At 37.1% G+C, this 14,644-nt stretch overlaps 1 protein-coding gene across 5 annotated transcripts in view; it reads left to right on the forward strand.

Moving 5' to 3' along the window:
• Window positions 1-14,644, forward strand: part of SATB1 (SATB homeobox 1) — a 159,408-nt gene that overhangs the window by 91,755 nt on the left and 53,009 nt on the right. For 4 of the 5 annotated variants that reach the window (XM_075827222.1, XM_075827221.1, XM_075827224.1 and 1 more), the window contains exons 6-8: window positions 2,969-3,007; window positions 6,920-7,031; window positions 13,706-14,160. In XM_075827222.1, coding sequence (XP_075683337.1) covers window positions 2,969-3,007; window positions 6,920-7,031; window positions 13,706-14,160 — 606 coding nt within the window. The remainder of the gene's footprint in view (window positions 1-2,968; window positions 3,008-6,919; window positions 7,032-13,705; window positions 14,161-14,644) is intronic. The other variant, XM_075827225.1, reaches the window with a different exon arrangement.

Raw genomic sequence — 14,644 nt, forward strand, 5'->3', positions numbered from 1 at the left:
CATTATTGTATCTTCTCACTCAAATTTACCATCAAAATATTCTGAAGGGTGGTACATATTCTACCCACTCTCAGTACAACACATTGGAGTAAAGTGATGATCTCGATACTTAATACTTAATCCTTTCGTTTGGAGCCATGGGATTTTTTTATGTTTCTTTCAATAGTTTATTTTTATTTCTTTATTTTCCTAGCCATATTTTTGTAAACGGCTTAAAATGCCTGCTTTTCATAAAAATGTAGTTAGTTGTTTTCAATTGTTTGTCCAGTTGGTGTCCTGCACGGTTATTTTTCTGTTGCTTCAGCCTTGTGGCTCCTGTTCAATAATTGTTGGACTGGAAATAATCAAAATTCTTTTCACTGTTTACAAACCGTTCATTTTTGTGTTTACAGAACGGCCACATTTGTATCAAGTTTTTAGGTGTTCACTGTAGCTGCTCAGGGTACCTATTGATAGGATTCGTCACATCTTATAATTTTTTTTTTTTAAACTAAAACAACAAAATACATTTATGAAGTGACAACATTTTGTATTTCAAAAGAAGAATCCCCCTTAACTGATTATATTCAGGTAAAATCCATTTCTCGTTTTTCCCATGACTAGAAAACACAAAGCGAAATGTTCTTTATTTTTTTTAATTTTTTTATTATTATTATTTTTACTCTTGAGTATTGAACTGATTTATAATGGGCTATGCAAATGGTGGTCTCTTTATTTAGTCTTTGAATATGCTTTCATTAATATTTTCCATAATTAAAGCACTCTTTTGATCATAATTTTTAGGTAAATGATTGAACTAGTTGAGTGGCTTTTTCTTTTTTTTTTTCTAAAGAATGGCTGACTGTTTCAGACATTACTTTTCGAAAGCACAGAAGGTGCCTTCCCTAGAAGAAATAGACAAAGCAATCGATATTTTAATAAGCTGGGACACTTTTAATAGGCACTGCTGAAGATTAATGCTAATAATATTAATTTATAATTTGTCAGAGGAAAATTTATCTTGGCTCTTCTATATTTTTTTTAAATGTTTTTAAGATTAGAAATTTGTTCTAGAAATATTAAGAACAGTTAAAATTTGGTCCATGGACTTGGCCTATGTACTGTATGTAGGGATATTTGTACCTATCATCCATATAGACGAGGCAAATGAAAAAAAAAAAAAAAATCACCCTTCCCAGGCCTTTCTTCTTATCTGCAGTCCCCCACGGGACAATAATTTTCTTGTTCCATTGAACATGTATGGGCACAATGCACGACTATAACGGCCTACAGCATCTGAAATGTGTATTCGAACGTCGGCTTAACAAATATTCGTCGGATGAACGATCATTCCAGCATCGCCCTACTTCTGTCTAATGTGTATGGCCAGCTTATATCTATCTCTTGGGGGTCGGGTTTTGAATACAGATTACAATTATTGCATATATAACCCCTTTTAAGGTTTGCGGTGTCGTCAAAGCGCTGATAAATTGTATGAAAATATCTTTTTGTTTTTACATTGTCTGCTTTGTCTATAAAATATGGTATTGAAAAGGTAAAGTAGTTGTAATTACTGAAGTGATTGTATGGGTTATTTATAGGGTTTATGGTCTTGGTTCATTAATAATATATCATTATATTAAATATATTTCCCTTCAGGGATTATTGTTACCGTCATTTCTTTGGACTATGTATTGTTGAAACCCTAGTATCTCATTTCAGTTGCATTTCCATTACAGTATTCTTTGCAAATATGAGCAGAACTGTCCTTCAGCTTTGTAACCGCAACATATTTACATGCACACCCTGTACATTGAAGAGATACTTAGTGATACATCTGTGTTTGAATGTCTCCATTTATTCATATAGCCATCCATACATTCACTTGATGATACATGAGTATCAGATTTCTCTTAACTGGATAGCTTTAATGGAAGGAAAATTACAGTCCATTGTATAAAACAGTAGGTCAATGGAATTTAGCTGTATTGTGCATTATGTCACCTACAAACAGGTCGAGCAAAAACGTTCCACTATATGATTAATGTCATATCAAACGCAATATGCATGGGTTAATGATGATAGATACATAGATATTTAGAAGATATAAACTTAGTGATTCATGCAGCACCCTAAATGATAGAATAATTTACATATTTGAAAGTACTATCCATCACTTTTATATTGCTGTAACCCAGGGGTGCGCAAACTTTTAGCTCCAAGGGCCACACTGTATTATTGTACCACTCCCAACAGCCGCAGTTCTACTTAGTATTCCTATCCGAGACATATTGACAGTATATGCCATAAATGTATGATAGGTGTGGGTTCCACTTCTGGGACTTCCACTTATCGAGAAAATTAGAGTCCCCTGCTCTCTAGTTTGGCACTCCAGAGAGAAAAAGTCAAGGTGGTCACGCATAAGCGAGGCTATCTCCACTGTAATTCATGGAAGTTACTACTGTAAACTACAATGAAAAGAGCTGAATTCATGCACAGCCACATCTCAACCTCATCTCTTCCTTTCTGAGTGCCAAACAAAGAGGAGTCCACAAAAATGGGGGGAGGCTGCACAGAAAAGCATAGTGGGCCGCAGGTTGAGCACCCCTGCTGTAACCTTTACACACATATGGGATATATGATATTTTATTTATTTCCGATTGCTTATATAGCGCCTTCATGTTCCACAGTGGTACACAGATATTGCTATCAGTTTGTGTCTTCATTGGGGCCATAATCTAATTTTCCTATTTCATGGGAAGCCAATTTACTTCTTATTAATATGTATTAGTATGAGGGTGGGAGGAAACCAGAAAACACACAAACTCCATTCAGATGTTGCCTCAGGACCCCCCAGTGCTGTAACACAAAGATCTAACCACTGAGCCACCGCACTGCCCTATATCAGAATATTTAATATACTTATATTTTCTCTCCCTAATATTGGTATGGGGCTTATTTTTTGTTTGTTTTTTTGTTTGTTTTTTAGTGCTTTTTAAGACCATTTACTAAAGTTGGCCAAATGCAGGTAACTTCATACTTTATAACACAGTAAAAGTTTTTTTTATTTTTTTACAACTAAATATAAGCATGAGAAAAAGTATTATACTAGTCGTATGAATGTACCTGTAAGCCTCATTATATAACCTTAATTAGAATAATGTTTGCTTTGGTATTTTACAATTATAGTTGTCTTCTCTCTATCAGCGGTGTAATTATTGCTGATGGGTATTTGTGTTTGTTAGAGTGAGTGTATGTTTAGGTGAAGTTCACTCAACAATGCACTTTGAATGGGTAACATTTACTTCTAAGGGCACATTCGCACTTGGCGGAATTGCTGTTGAATTCCGCTGCGAACAGTCCGCAGTGGAATTCTGCAGCAGCCATTTTTTTAATTTCTTTCTATACATTTTTAGGAAAGTTAGTCAAGACGTTGCAGAAAGTAAGGGCACGTTCAAACGTGGCAGAGTTTTTCCGCTGCAAATGTTGGTGCAGATTTAGGGCAATTACGCAACGAATCTGCACCAACATTTGCATACTTGACAGGTAATTCAGATGTTGCAGAAAACACAGCGGACTTGCCACAGATTTCAGTTTTTGCATTGCAAAGGCTGAAATACGCAGTGAAATTCCGCTTCTTCTCCGCAACAGACAGTGCATGCTGTGGACTGAAAATTTAAAAACTGAAATCTGTGGCAAGTCCGCTGTGATATCTGCAACGTCTGAATTACCTGTCAAGTATGCAAATGTTGGTGCAGGTTCGTTGCGTAATTGCCCCAAATCGGCACCAAGAATTGCAGCGGAAAAATTCTGCCACGTCTGAACGTGCCCTAAGTCTAGGCATGTATGTGCTGTAGGAAAGTTGCTTATCATATTCATGGCTGTAAGGATTTTGTTGCCAATTAGATATAGGATGTTTATCAGCTCTCTCTTTTTCACATTTTCACATGTATATTTTTTTTCCCAAAAAATCGACACTGTCCCAGCATGAGGAAGAAACGTTCTTGCTGTTTTTTTTCTGCTTCCTACTGAGATCCAGTTTTTGACAAGTTAAAAAAAAATGCAGAAGATCACAGAGCTGATATTCACACGTGTGAACAAGTCCTGTTTACTTTGTGTAATTACAGGCACCTAATTGATCATAAGAACGTATAGCACTGTTACTAATAAAGAGAAATCATCAGTATTGTTACAAATATTTCTTTATTTATCTCAAAACTTCTCCACTTGGTAGGCATACAAATATTAAGAAAAACATTCCCCATTTTACATTTATGTATAACATTATCTCCTGTGAATCCCCCCCCCTCACTTCTCCCTTATCAATCCCATAGTAAAAAAAAACAGCTAAATATTCTTTCCCTACACACACATTTTTTCCAAATCTTGATGAAGAGATCACACAGCCACTCTTCCACCATTGGCGAGTTTTTAGATATCCATTTTTTTTTTTTTTTTAGAAATAAGCCTTCTTATAACAGCTAATCCGTTTTCACCTGAAGGGTACGTCCCAATATACATGTTTTTATATCACGTGGAAATTCAAAAGCAAATTTATACTCCAATATCCGGTGTACCACTCTCCAGTATCTATATAACCTTGGAACATCTCCAGACCATATGAACCAAATCTGCTTTATCGTTACCCCATCTAGGGCAAGCAGCTAATCTATCTGGGTATATTACAGCTAACCTTCTTGTTGTACAATATAATCTGTGTACATAGCAGAATTGTGTCATTTTTTGTGCGTTATTCGCATGAATTTGCGGAATAATATCCCATGCCCTTGCTCCATGTCTCCCATCTGTCTTGTCCAATTTTTTTGTAGATCTCATTGAAGAGCTTGTCTAAAAATATTTTAGAAAAATATAGACATACCCTTTTTTTTTTAGTGCTGTCTCCCAGAACATTTTTATAATTTTAGATTTTTCCCACACCATTTTACGAGTCCTTCCTTGTTCCCCTATAGCTTGCTTCACTTGAAATTACTGAAACTCGACATTACTCAGGAAGGTATATTTCCTTTTTAGTGAATCTTAGTTTTTCATCCCCTCATTCTGCATACAGCATTGACAAAATATGGCCAGTGTTGAATGTACCATTGATATGCCTTCTTTCCCGCACCCTCCACACCCATGTAGTGTAGCAGTGTGAAGGTTATAATAGGTACAAATACCCTTGTGATGTGGAACAGGGCATGCATTGCATTTTTTGTCCATATGCCACATAGTTTGTATGCATATATAGGAACATATACAGTTTTAATGTATTTGTTTATGGGCAATATTTCTGGATGTATTGCCTCGAGCTGTCAGAAGTTGTCATACAATGTTTTAAAGTTTTGGTTTTACACATCCATATAACTTCCCAGTATAAATTACTGTGTGTATGTTGTAGAAATTTGTAGCTACACAGATGGGTAAAGTATCGACGTCTGTGATCCAGGAGAAATATTGCTTTTTGTAATGTCCAGATTACACTGTTTAAACAGTTTTGACATCTGTCTTTACATTTTTGGAAGGGAAGAAGTCTTTGCTAAGAACCATTTTGCAAAGTGTTCTCCATTTCTGCCTTTCTTTACCTGTATTATGAAAGCAGATGGTCTGCATGTCTCTTGAATATTTATAACTATCGAAAACAATCTCTTGCTATTCACCCTTAGGCTTATGAGATGTCAGGACTGTTCTGGTTGGGAAAAAATCATCTTGGGTGTTTACAGAGAGAGGATTACATTAAGCTGAAATGACTATACATTTTCGAGTTTAATATTTGTCCATCAGCTGTTTAATCGTATTTAGATAATTGTGTAAATAAGTTGTTTCAGTCATTGCCCTCTCTACTTTATAGAGCTTGAAATCTTTAAACACTAGTAAACCAGATTTGTCAATATTTTAGTTTTGTTTGTTATTTATTTATTTGGTTTCCTGAGAAGAATAATAACCATCCCAAAATACCTTTTGTCTATTTGGGATACATTCCATTCACTTCCTTGCAGACTTCTCCAGCCATACATTAACCAGTTCAGGTTAAATTTTGTGAAAATAATCTAAAGTTTCTACACACATAGGTGGCCTCTTACCTGTCCTGCTACAGCCTTTCTATTCCACTAAGAATCCATTGCAGATAAATCCATTACTGTGTAGATTCCTTTATTATCACATTCCTCTTTGTAGGATTTACGCAGAACATACTCTGCATATGTTCTGCATAAATCCTTTCTGGACCTTCCAAAATCCTTATTTTTTTTATTTTTATGGCCTATGGGCCGTTACTGTAAATCTTTACTCAAAAAAGGGTAAAAACCATGCACTTATTTTTTAGACCCCCGTTCACACATTAAGGTTAATCCAGCAATCCGACCTCTGGGGTATTTTGCATCAGCGGCTAGATGTTATCTTACTGAACAGGATCTTTAGAAATCCCGAAACGCGTGTCTTCTAGAACATGGTGCGGTTATTTCAAATGGCAGCATAACTTCTTGTTTCTGTGTAGAGCCCCCTCCACCAATTATCTTCAATCAGATTGCAACATGCGGCAATAAAATAAATATGATCATGCTTTTTATGTATAGAACCATCATTTTATACTTATAATACATATGGATTTTTTTTTACCATAGTAGTTGTGGCTCTCTCTGCTGCAACACTTCTGCTATAGGTGTACGAGGCCTTATAGTTCTAACTATCAACCAGTTCGTATTTCATTTATTAGTAATGTAAGGCATGTCTTTGATTTTTTTTTTCCACTTTCTTTTTCATGTTTTCTTGTTCTGATTGATTATCCTACTTGATTATTTTTTATTCACTTCATTGTGTGCAGCCATTCTGCTCTAGATTTTAGATACTAAATGTCTTTATCATAAAAACGGTTGATTCTGAAAATCAGTTATTGACATTTTATACTTGGACTTGTAATACGTTTTTCTTTTTCTCTTTGTAGAGTATGATTTCTTCCATTGTGAACAGCACTTACTATGCAAATGTCTCAGCAGCAAAATGTCAAGAATTTGGAAGGTGGTATAAACATTTCAAGAAGACACGAGATATGATGGGTATGTACAGAAACACATGTAGACAAGATGGTTTTTGTTTGTTTTTGTTTTATAAGCCATGGCTAATACAGTTCCCCATTAATAGCCAACTAAAGTTTTACTTGATTATGTCACATGTGACCAAAGGCCTAGTCATAATATATGTATGTGTTTATTTATATTTAGATTTTCCTTCGCTTAGCATGATTGTTTTCCTGTATTCTATGTATCTTATGTTTAAGCTCTTGGAATATAATAATATAATACAGTAAGTTTTTATTCTTCGTCTGTGATTGTGCCCAAGTTCTGTTTTTATAGCATGAAAAACTGATAAGATGCCTTTTATGTCGATCAAATCACACTTGATTACTGTAAAATTTAACTTCTGTCCAGTACTGAGAGTTCAGTTTTGTCAAAATTTACATTGATCTCCACCCCTGTGAACTCCGCTTTACTCCCGCAGGGTTTGTACCTTTCTTAGCTAGCTAACTTGTTAGTGGGACTGAGGTCTAACACCCCTGCTTTTCTGTCTCTGCATTATTTTAATGGCCCATGTTACGGGAGAAGAACACCCCTCACGATCTCAGCTTTCCTGTATCACAATTAAATCTGAGATTTGATACAATTTGCAACTAAAATGTTATTGCTACATGACAAAGAATATGTATTGCACACTCTTTTTTTGAGCTCATATTAGAGTGAGTGTATGTTTTTTTTACATATGCTCAACCAGAAACGTAGGCTATGTCCATAAGGGTCCATAATTGTATATTAAGGGCGAGCTCGTTCTATTCTGCCCTTTACCATGTAGATGGTAGCAGTGAGTTCGTCCACATCTAATACGTCTGTTTTCGTAAACGTCATTAATGGGCAGACCGTTTACATCTGCATTTCTTTCCGAACAAGTCAGTGAAAACAGCTGTAGATATTTACAGTAGTATGTAAAATACATTTGTCAGCTATTGCCTGTTTTGGGGGTATACATGTGTTTCCAAGATTTATGTGGCATGTAAATTATAGTTCTCTTTGTTTAAGCATTCCTATTTCAATGTTGCCCTTCGAGTTGATTTAGGAAAGAGTAAAGATGAGAGATTTTAGTTGCTTCATGTTCCAGAGCAAATAAACTCTTTATTTGGCTATTGTACAATTTACAGGTCCTTGTAATTGGTTTATACTTAAAGGGAATGTGTCGCTAGAATTATTTTATTTTTTTCAGTTGACCGATGTTTATAGAACTAATTACACATTGTTTTAATGTTTTTTTTATTTTTTCACAAATCAGAAAATATTATAAATTATAATATTTCCATGTGCTGGCCACTAAGGGGAACAGTTCCCAAAATTGCAGCATGGTCACTGTGGTAAAGCAACCTCATTGACTTCTGCTGCAAATTTGGGGTGGACATACTCTCTTCTACTGTCCTTACTCAATCCCCCCTCCCTTCTTCTGGCTAGTGCCAGGCGGAGGAGGGGGTTGAATGTCTTCAAACCGCCTACACTGTGCACCGCCATTTTCTGAGCGACTCCTTAGATACATGGCCCATGTCTGATCCTGTCAGATGGGAGCTGTATCTAAGCTTACCACCAAGCTTATCCCTCAAACACACACCACCATAAATGACCTGCTGCCGCCGCGTCCGCTCTCCTTACTAAGTTCCTGCCACCTCCGCTTCGTTGAAGCTATTGCCGGAAGCCGTGGCCGGAAGTCGTCATCTTACTGTCCGGAAGCGGCTTCCACTTCAGAGGAAAATGGCGCCGGATTTCTCTCTAGGAACGAGCTTCTTTGTGTTACTGGTGTGACCTGCGCATGACAGCATGCGCAGTTCACATACAGACGGCGCAGGCTTTGGAGAATGGAACGGCTCCCGTTCGCATTCTCTATTGTATATGCCATATAGCATCTTAGTTTGTGCGGTTAATCGACACATACACAGATGGAAAGAAAAATGACAGCCCCCATAGAAAACGAAAAGTATGAATAAATAAAAAACTTTTAGGTGACAACATAAATAAAATATTTATTAGTTTCAATTATATAAAAAGCAATAAAATAACTAAATAAAAAAAAAACATGACACCTTTCCTTTAAGTTTTACCAGTCACTTTGGGAATTATTGTTCCAGCAATTTTTAGCTAAAGGATATTTCGAATAAATGTCCAACATTTTGTGATATTGAGGTCCAGAAGTATTTGGACAGTGACACAATTTTCATTATTAAGCCTCTGTGCACCACCACAATGAATTTGAAACAAAGCAATGAAGATGTAATTATAGTATAGACTTTAAGTGTGTATGTTTTTTTTTACATATGCTCAACCAGAGATGCAGGATATGTCCATAAGGGTCCATAATTGTATACTAAGGGCGAGCCTGTTCTATTCTGCCCTCTACCATGTAGATGGTAGCAGTGAGTTGGTCCATATCTAGGGACCAACTTCTGCTGCAAATTTGGGATGGACACACATTTTTGTCAAACTAAAGGGGTTTAACAAAAATATTGCATAAAGGTGGTTTAAAACGAGCAGATATTGCCCATATTTACCACCTTTAAAACGAGCGCCGATCAACAATACAACTTGTCGATCAGCTCTCCTTTGCTCCCTTCAAACAGAGCAATAATCGTTTATTATGGGGACGAAAGATCATTGCTACGATCGCTCGTCCTCATGTATTTGCATAATTTCGACAGCACATCTCCTCGTTTAAACAGGGAGATATGCTTCCGACTAGTGACCATTGTTTGGCTGCATGAAAGGTGCAATCAGTCGATGAATGAACGTTTGTCCGTTCATCGGCTGATCTTTGCCCTGTTTATACAGGGCAATGATCGGGAATGAGCATTCGAATGAGCGCTCATTCCCCGATCATTGGGCCGTGTAAATTGGTCCACTTAAGCCCACTTAGGAAATACAGACATTTTTTACATAGTCCCACCATTTTCTCAGGCTTAAAAGTAATTATACAATTGTCTGATAAGCGGTTTCATAGCCGGGTGCGGCGGTTCTCTCCTAATTTTATGACTAATAAAGAAGATAAAAGGTCTGGAGTTGATTCCAAGTGTTAAAATTGCATTTTGTCGCTGTTCTCAATTTGGGATCCAAAGAGGTGACACTGTAAATAGATGAGACCAGAATTAGGCTAAAAAACAACAACGCAAATCAGAGAGACACCAGGAACTTTAGAAGTGTCCACTTCAGCACTTTGATAAATTCTTTAAAAGAAGGAATGCACTGATGATTTCTGCAACACCAAAAGGCCTGGAAGACGTCGGAATACAACTGAACTTGATAAACGCAGCATTCTTTCCTTTGTGAAGAATAACCCTTAACAATATCTAGCCAAGTCACTCTTGAGGAGGTAGGCATATCATTGTCAAAGTCTACACTCAAGAGACACCTTCATGAATGTAAATTCAGAGGGTTTATCTCAAGACGCAGGTCACTGGTAACAGTCAAGTCAATAAAAAGGCCAGATTAGACTTTACTTGAAAACATCTTTAAAAAAATACCCCCAGATGTGGAACAAGATTCGCTGAACAGATGAAACCAAGTTGAACTTGTACTAGAGTGATGGGAAGAGCACAGTATGTAGTATAAAAGGAAGGGTTCATGGAGCATGCCACATAATCTGTCAAACATGGTGGAGGCAGTGTTATGGCATAGGGATGTATGGCTGCAAATGGAACTGTGTCATTGGCGTTGATGTGGCTGCGGTTAGAAGTAGCAGGATAAATTCTGAAGTGTATACAGCGGGGCCTTCTGCTCAGATTTAGTCAACTGATAGGACGATGCTTCACAGACAGATGGATAATAACCCAAAGCATACCGCAAAAGCTAGCCATGAGCTTCTTAAGGCAAAGCAATGGAATATTTTCCCTAATGGCGGAGTCATTCACCTGAACTCATTCAGATTGAGCATGCTTTTCACTTACTGAAGACAAAACTGAACGCAGAAAGACCCACAAACAAGCAGCAACTGAAGGGGGCGGCAGTAAAGACCTGGCAAAGCATCACAAAGGAAGAATCCCAGCATTTGTTGATGTCTATAAATTGCAGACTACAGGCAGTTATTGACGGCAAAGGATCTGCATCCAAGTATTAAAAATAATCCTTATATTTATAATTGTTAGTCTGCCCAATTACTTTTGAGCCTGTGAAAATGGAGGGACTATGTAAAAAATGTCTGTAGTTCCTAAGGGGTTACTGTAATGTTTTTTTTTGTAAACCCCTTGGATTAACCTCTATACATACCATGATGACACTGTATGTCATGATGCGGTGGGAGAAGTATGGAGCTCATGGACAGCGCGCTCTGTACGCTGCAGGTGTCAGCTGTGTATTACTGTCACCTCACACTAACGGCCAGGATAAGCGATAACTCTGATCCTGGCCGTTTAACTACTTTGATGCTGCGGTCAACAGCGGCATCTAAGCCGTTGGAACGTTTTTCCGACAGTCCATCGCGATCTGGGGCTGCCTATAGTTCTTGTCTGCTATCTTTCTTCTCCTATTAATAGAGGTCGGTAAAAATCACAATATACTGCAATACTAGGGGGACTAAAAAAAAACCTGTTGAAAATTGTTTAATACGGTTTTTAGTATCTTAAAACAAATTAAAAAATATTAAAAGTTAAAAAAAAAAACTTTTTCAATTTTTCCTCTAAAGTAATGTAAAAAATAAAGCCGAAAAACCTCAATTGGTATCGCCGCGTTCATTAATGTCCGAACTATTACAATAAAATTTTTTTTAACCTGCACGATAAACGCCGTAAAAAAATAAAAGAAAGCCAGAATTGCTGTTTTTGGTGACCGTAGCTCACAAATTTTTTTTTATAAAAAGTGCTCAAAAAGTCATACCAATAAAAACTACAGCTCACCTCGCAAAAAATGCCCTGACATCACTCAATCGATGAAAAAATAAAAAAGTTATGGCTCTCAGAATGTGGCGACACTTAAAAAAAAAATTTTTTTGTTGCGGTCGTGAGACATCCCTGAGGATACCATAATACCTAGAACATAGGAGTATTAATGCAAGTATATGGCCCATCTTCACCTATGAGGCAATGATATTCCAGTGGGTCACTGCAGTAGCCGCTGTCTATCATAGGGGTGCCACCACCTAGGCCCTCTAAAATGAGATACATGTTTTTACTGGAAATACTCTTTAATAGCTTGTGCCATGTAAAATATATGATACATACAGTATATATTTAGGTGTTTTGAATATACAGCATTTTTAACCATTAATAAACTGAGTTCGGCTGTGCTCACATCAGCGTTAGTCTTCCATTCATGGGTTCCGTTAGAGGAACCCATGATCGGAAAGGCAACCGTAAACCATAGCTTCCGTTTGCATTACCATTAATGCTTCCGATGCAATTGGTTTCCATTTGTTTCCAGTTTTTTAGCAGAAACAATACCGCAGTTGACTACGCTATTGTTTCCGCTAAAGAAAGGGAAACCTTATGGAACGGAAACCAATTGCAACGGAAGCATTACCATTGAAATCAATGGTAATGCAAACGGAAACTACGGTTTCCATGTGGCTTTACGCTCATGGGTTCCTTCGGCGGAAAGGTCGAACAGAACCCTTGAACGGAAGCCTGATGCTGATGTGAAAAAGCCCTGGATAACAGAAACCACTGTGAGGCATCCGTGTAACGTAATTGTCGGAAGCTTTTCCCGGCATATAGGTTAATCGGAGGCCAAAAACATCATGTGAATAGGGACTAAGGCTTCTGTGCAGTTTAATAGGTATTTTCTGCACACACAGGATCTCTGTGGTGATGCAGGATTTGGGGTCTGTTTATGAACCCCATGTGTGACTTTGATGTAGTCACCTGTATTGCTGTCTATGTATTGTGATATCTACGACAGCCCAATGTACATTAGTAAATAAGAAGCTATGGAAGCATTGATATGTATGTGAGTGTAGATATATTGAAATAATTTTTTTTATTTAATAAGGCTTGAACTTTGCCTCTAAATCTATCCCAAAGCAGAATGAATCAGATATGCTGCTCAATGCCAAAGTCTATTCTCGAACTGGCTCATCAGTTATTTGAACTTTTCAGATACAAGGTCAGAGCTGTATTAATTCACTGACCCCACAGCCATTAGAAAAAATCATCTATCCCAATGTGCCAGATGCCAAATTTAAATCATATTTTTGGCCAATATAATGCAGGGTAATATGTTGATCATGTCTAGAGTCATATGTCACCAGGATGGCTTAGGTATCATTTGTTCTATAATTATCTGACAGCCTTGGTATAGTTTTACAATTCTACTTCTGTTCTACTGTATGAGCAGAGTAGTATTCACTACTGTATATTACCAGTGTAATGGAGGATAACTGCAGTAGGCCATACTGTAGTGTGACTTTCAATGGTTAAGTTGTAGCAGGTTCATAGACTCTACCTTGCTGCCTATGCTTTATATATATATATATATATATATATATATATATGATAGGGACATTATATAAATAAACATATATATGTCACTATTATTTATTTATATATATATATATATATTTTTTTTTATATAATATTTTTTTTTAAACATGATGAATTATATATAAATCAAGATCTTGCACTTTCAGTTCACAAAAAAATACAAAAAACATTTGTGTATTGTCTTGTAATCATTTGTTAGGGACTGCTGTTATTAATATGTAATTTGCTTTTTTATAGTTGATGTGGAAGACCTGTCTGAACTATCTCAACAAAATTCAAATCATGTGAACTTTGGTCAGCAGCCTGTTCCCGTTAATACCCCCGAAAAGCCTTCCTCTCCAGGACAGCATTCTCTCAGCGGTCAGACGACTGTGCGGACGCCGCTTTCCAACCTGCATCCGGGACTTGTATCTACACCTATTAGCCCTCAGTTAGTAAATCAGCAGCTGGTGATGGCTCAGTTATTGAACCAGCAATACGCAGTGAATAGACTATTAGCCCAGCAGTCCTTAAACCAACAGTACTTGAACCATCCTCCTCCTGTCAGTAGATCTATCAACAAGCCTTTGGAGCAACAAGTTTCACCCAACACAGAGGTGTCTTCCGATATTTATCTATGGGTACGCGACGAATTGAAACGAGCAGGAATCTCGCAGGCAGTATTTGCACGTGTGGCTTTCAACAGAACTCAGGTAACTATGCTGCTGTTAATGTAATGCTTCTCGTTTTCAGTTCTGTGACCTGATCGTCAATGATTAGAATAAATATTAGGCTCCGGGAGATATGATCAGTAGTGTTGGGTCTCACGACTCCCATCTCATACCAGTTTCCTGGCCGATAACCAGATGCATAGACTATATGGCTGCTTAAGATGAGGTATATGATTAGATAAAATGAGTTGTGCATTTAGCATGCCTTCTGCATAAGCATTTTGATAATTCTGGGTTGTAGCAGAAGTTATGATGTAGTAGATAGCCGATATTAAAGAAAAATACTGATGTGACAGTAGCCAAGGTTCTCATTCACAGTAATCTTACATTACAGGGTTAAAGGGTATGTATGTCCTTGCAAACATTTTGCTTTTTCTGCTTTAATGCATCTAAAATAATAAAAAAAGAAGCAACTTTGCAAATCCTGATAAAAATTATTCTACCGTTTTAGCTCTCCAACTCTGAT

Source organism: Rhinoderma darwinii, chromosome 5 (genome assembly GCF_050947455.1).
Source record: "Rhinoderma darwinii isolate aRhiDar2 chromosome 5, aRhiDar2.hap1, whole genome shotgun sequence".
In the NCBI taxonomy this organism is placed as follows: Eukaryota; Metazoa; Chordata; class Amphibia; order Anura; family Rhinodermatidae; genus Rhinoderma; species Rhinoderma darwinii.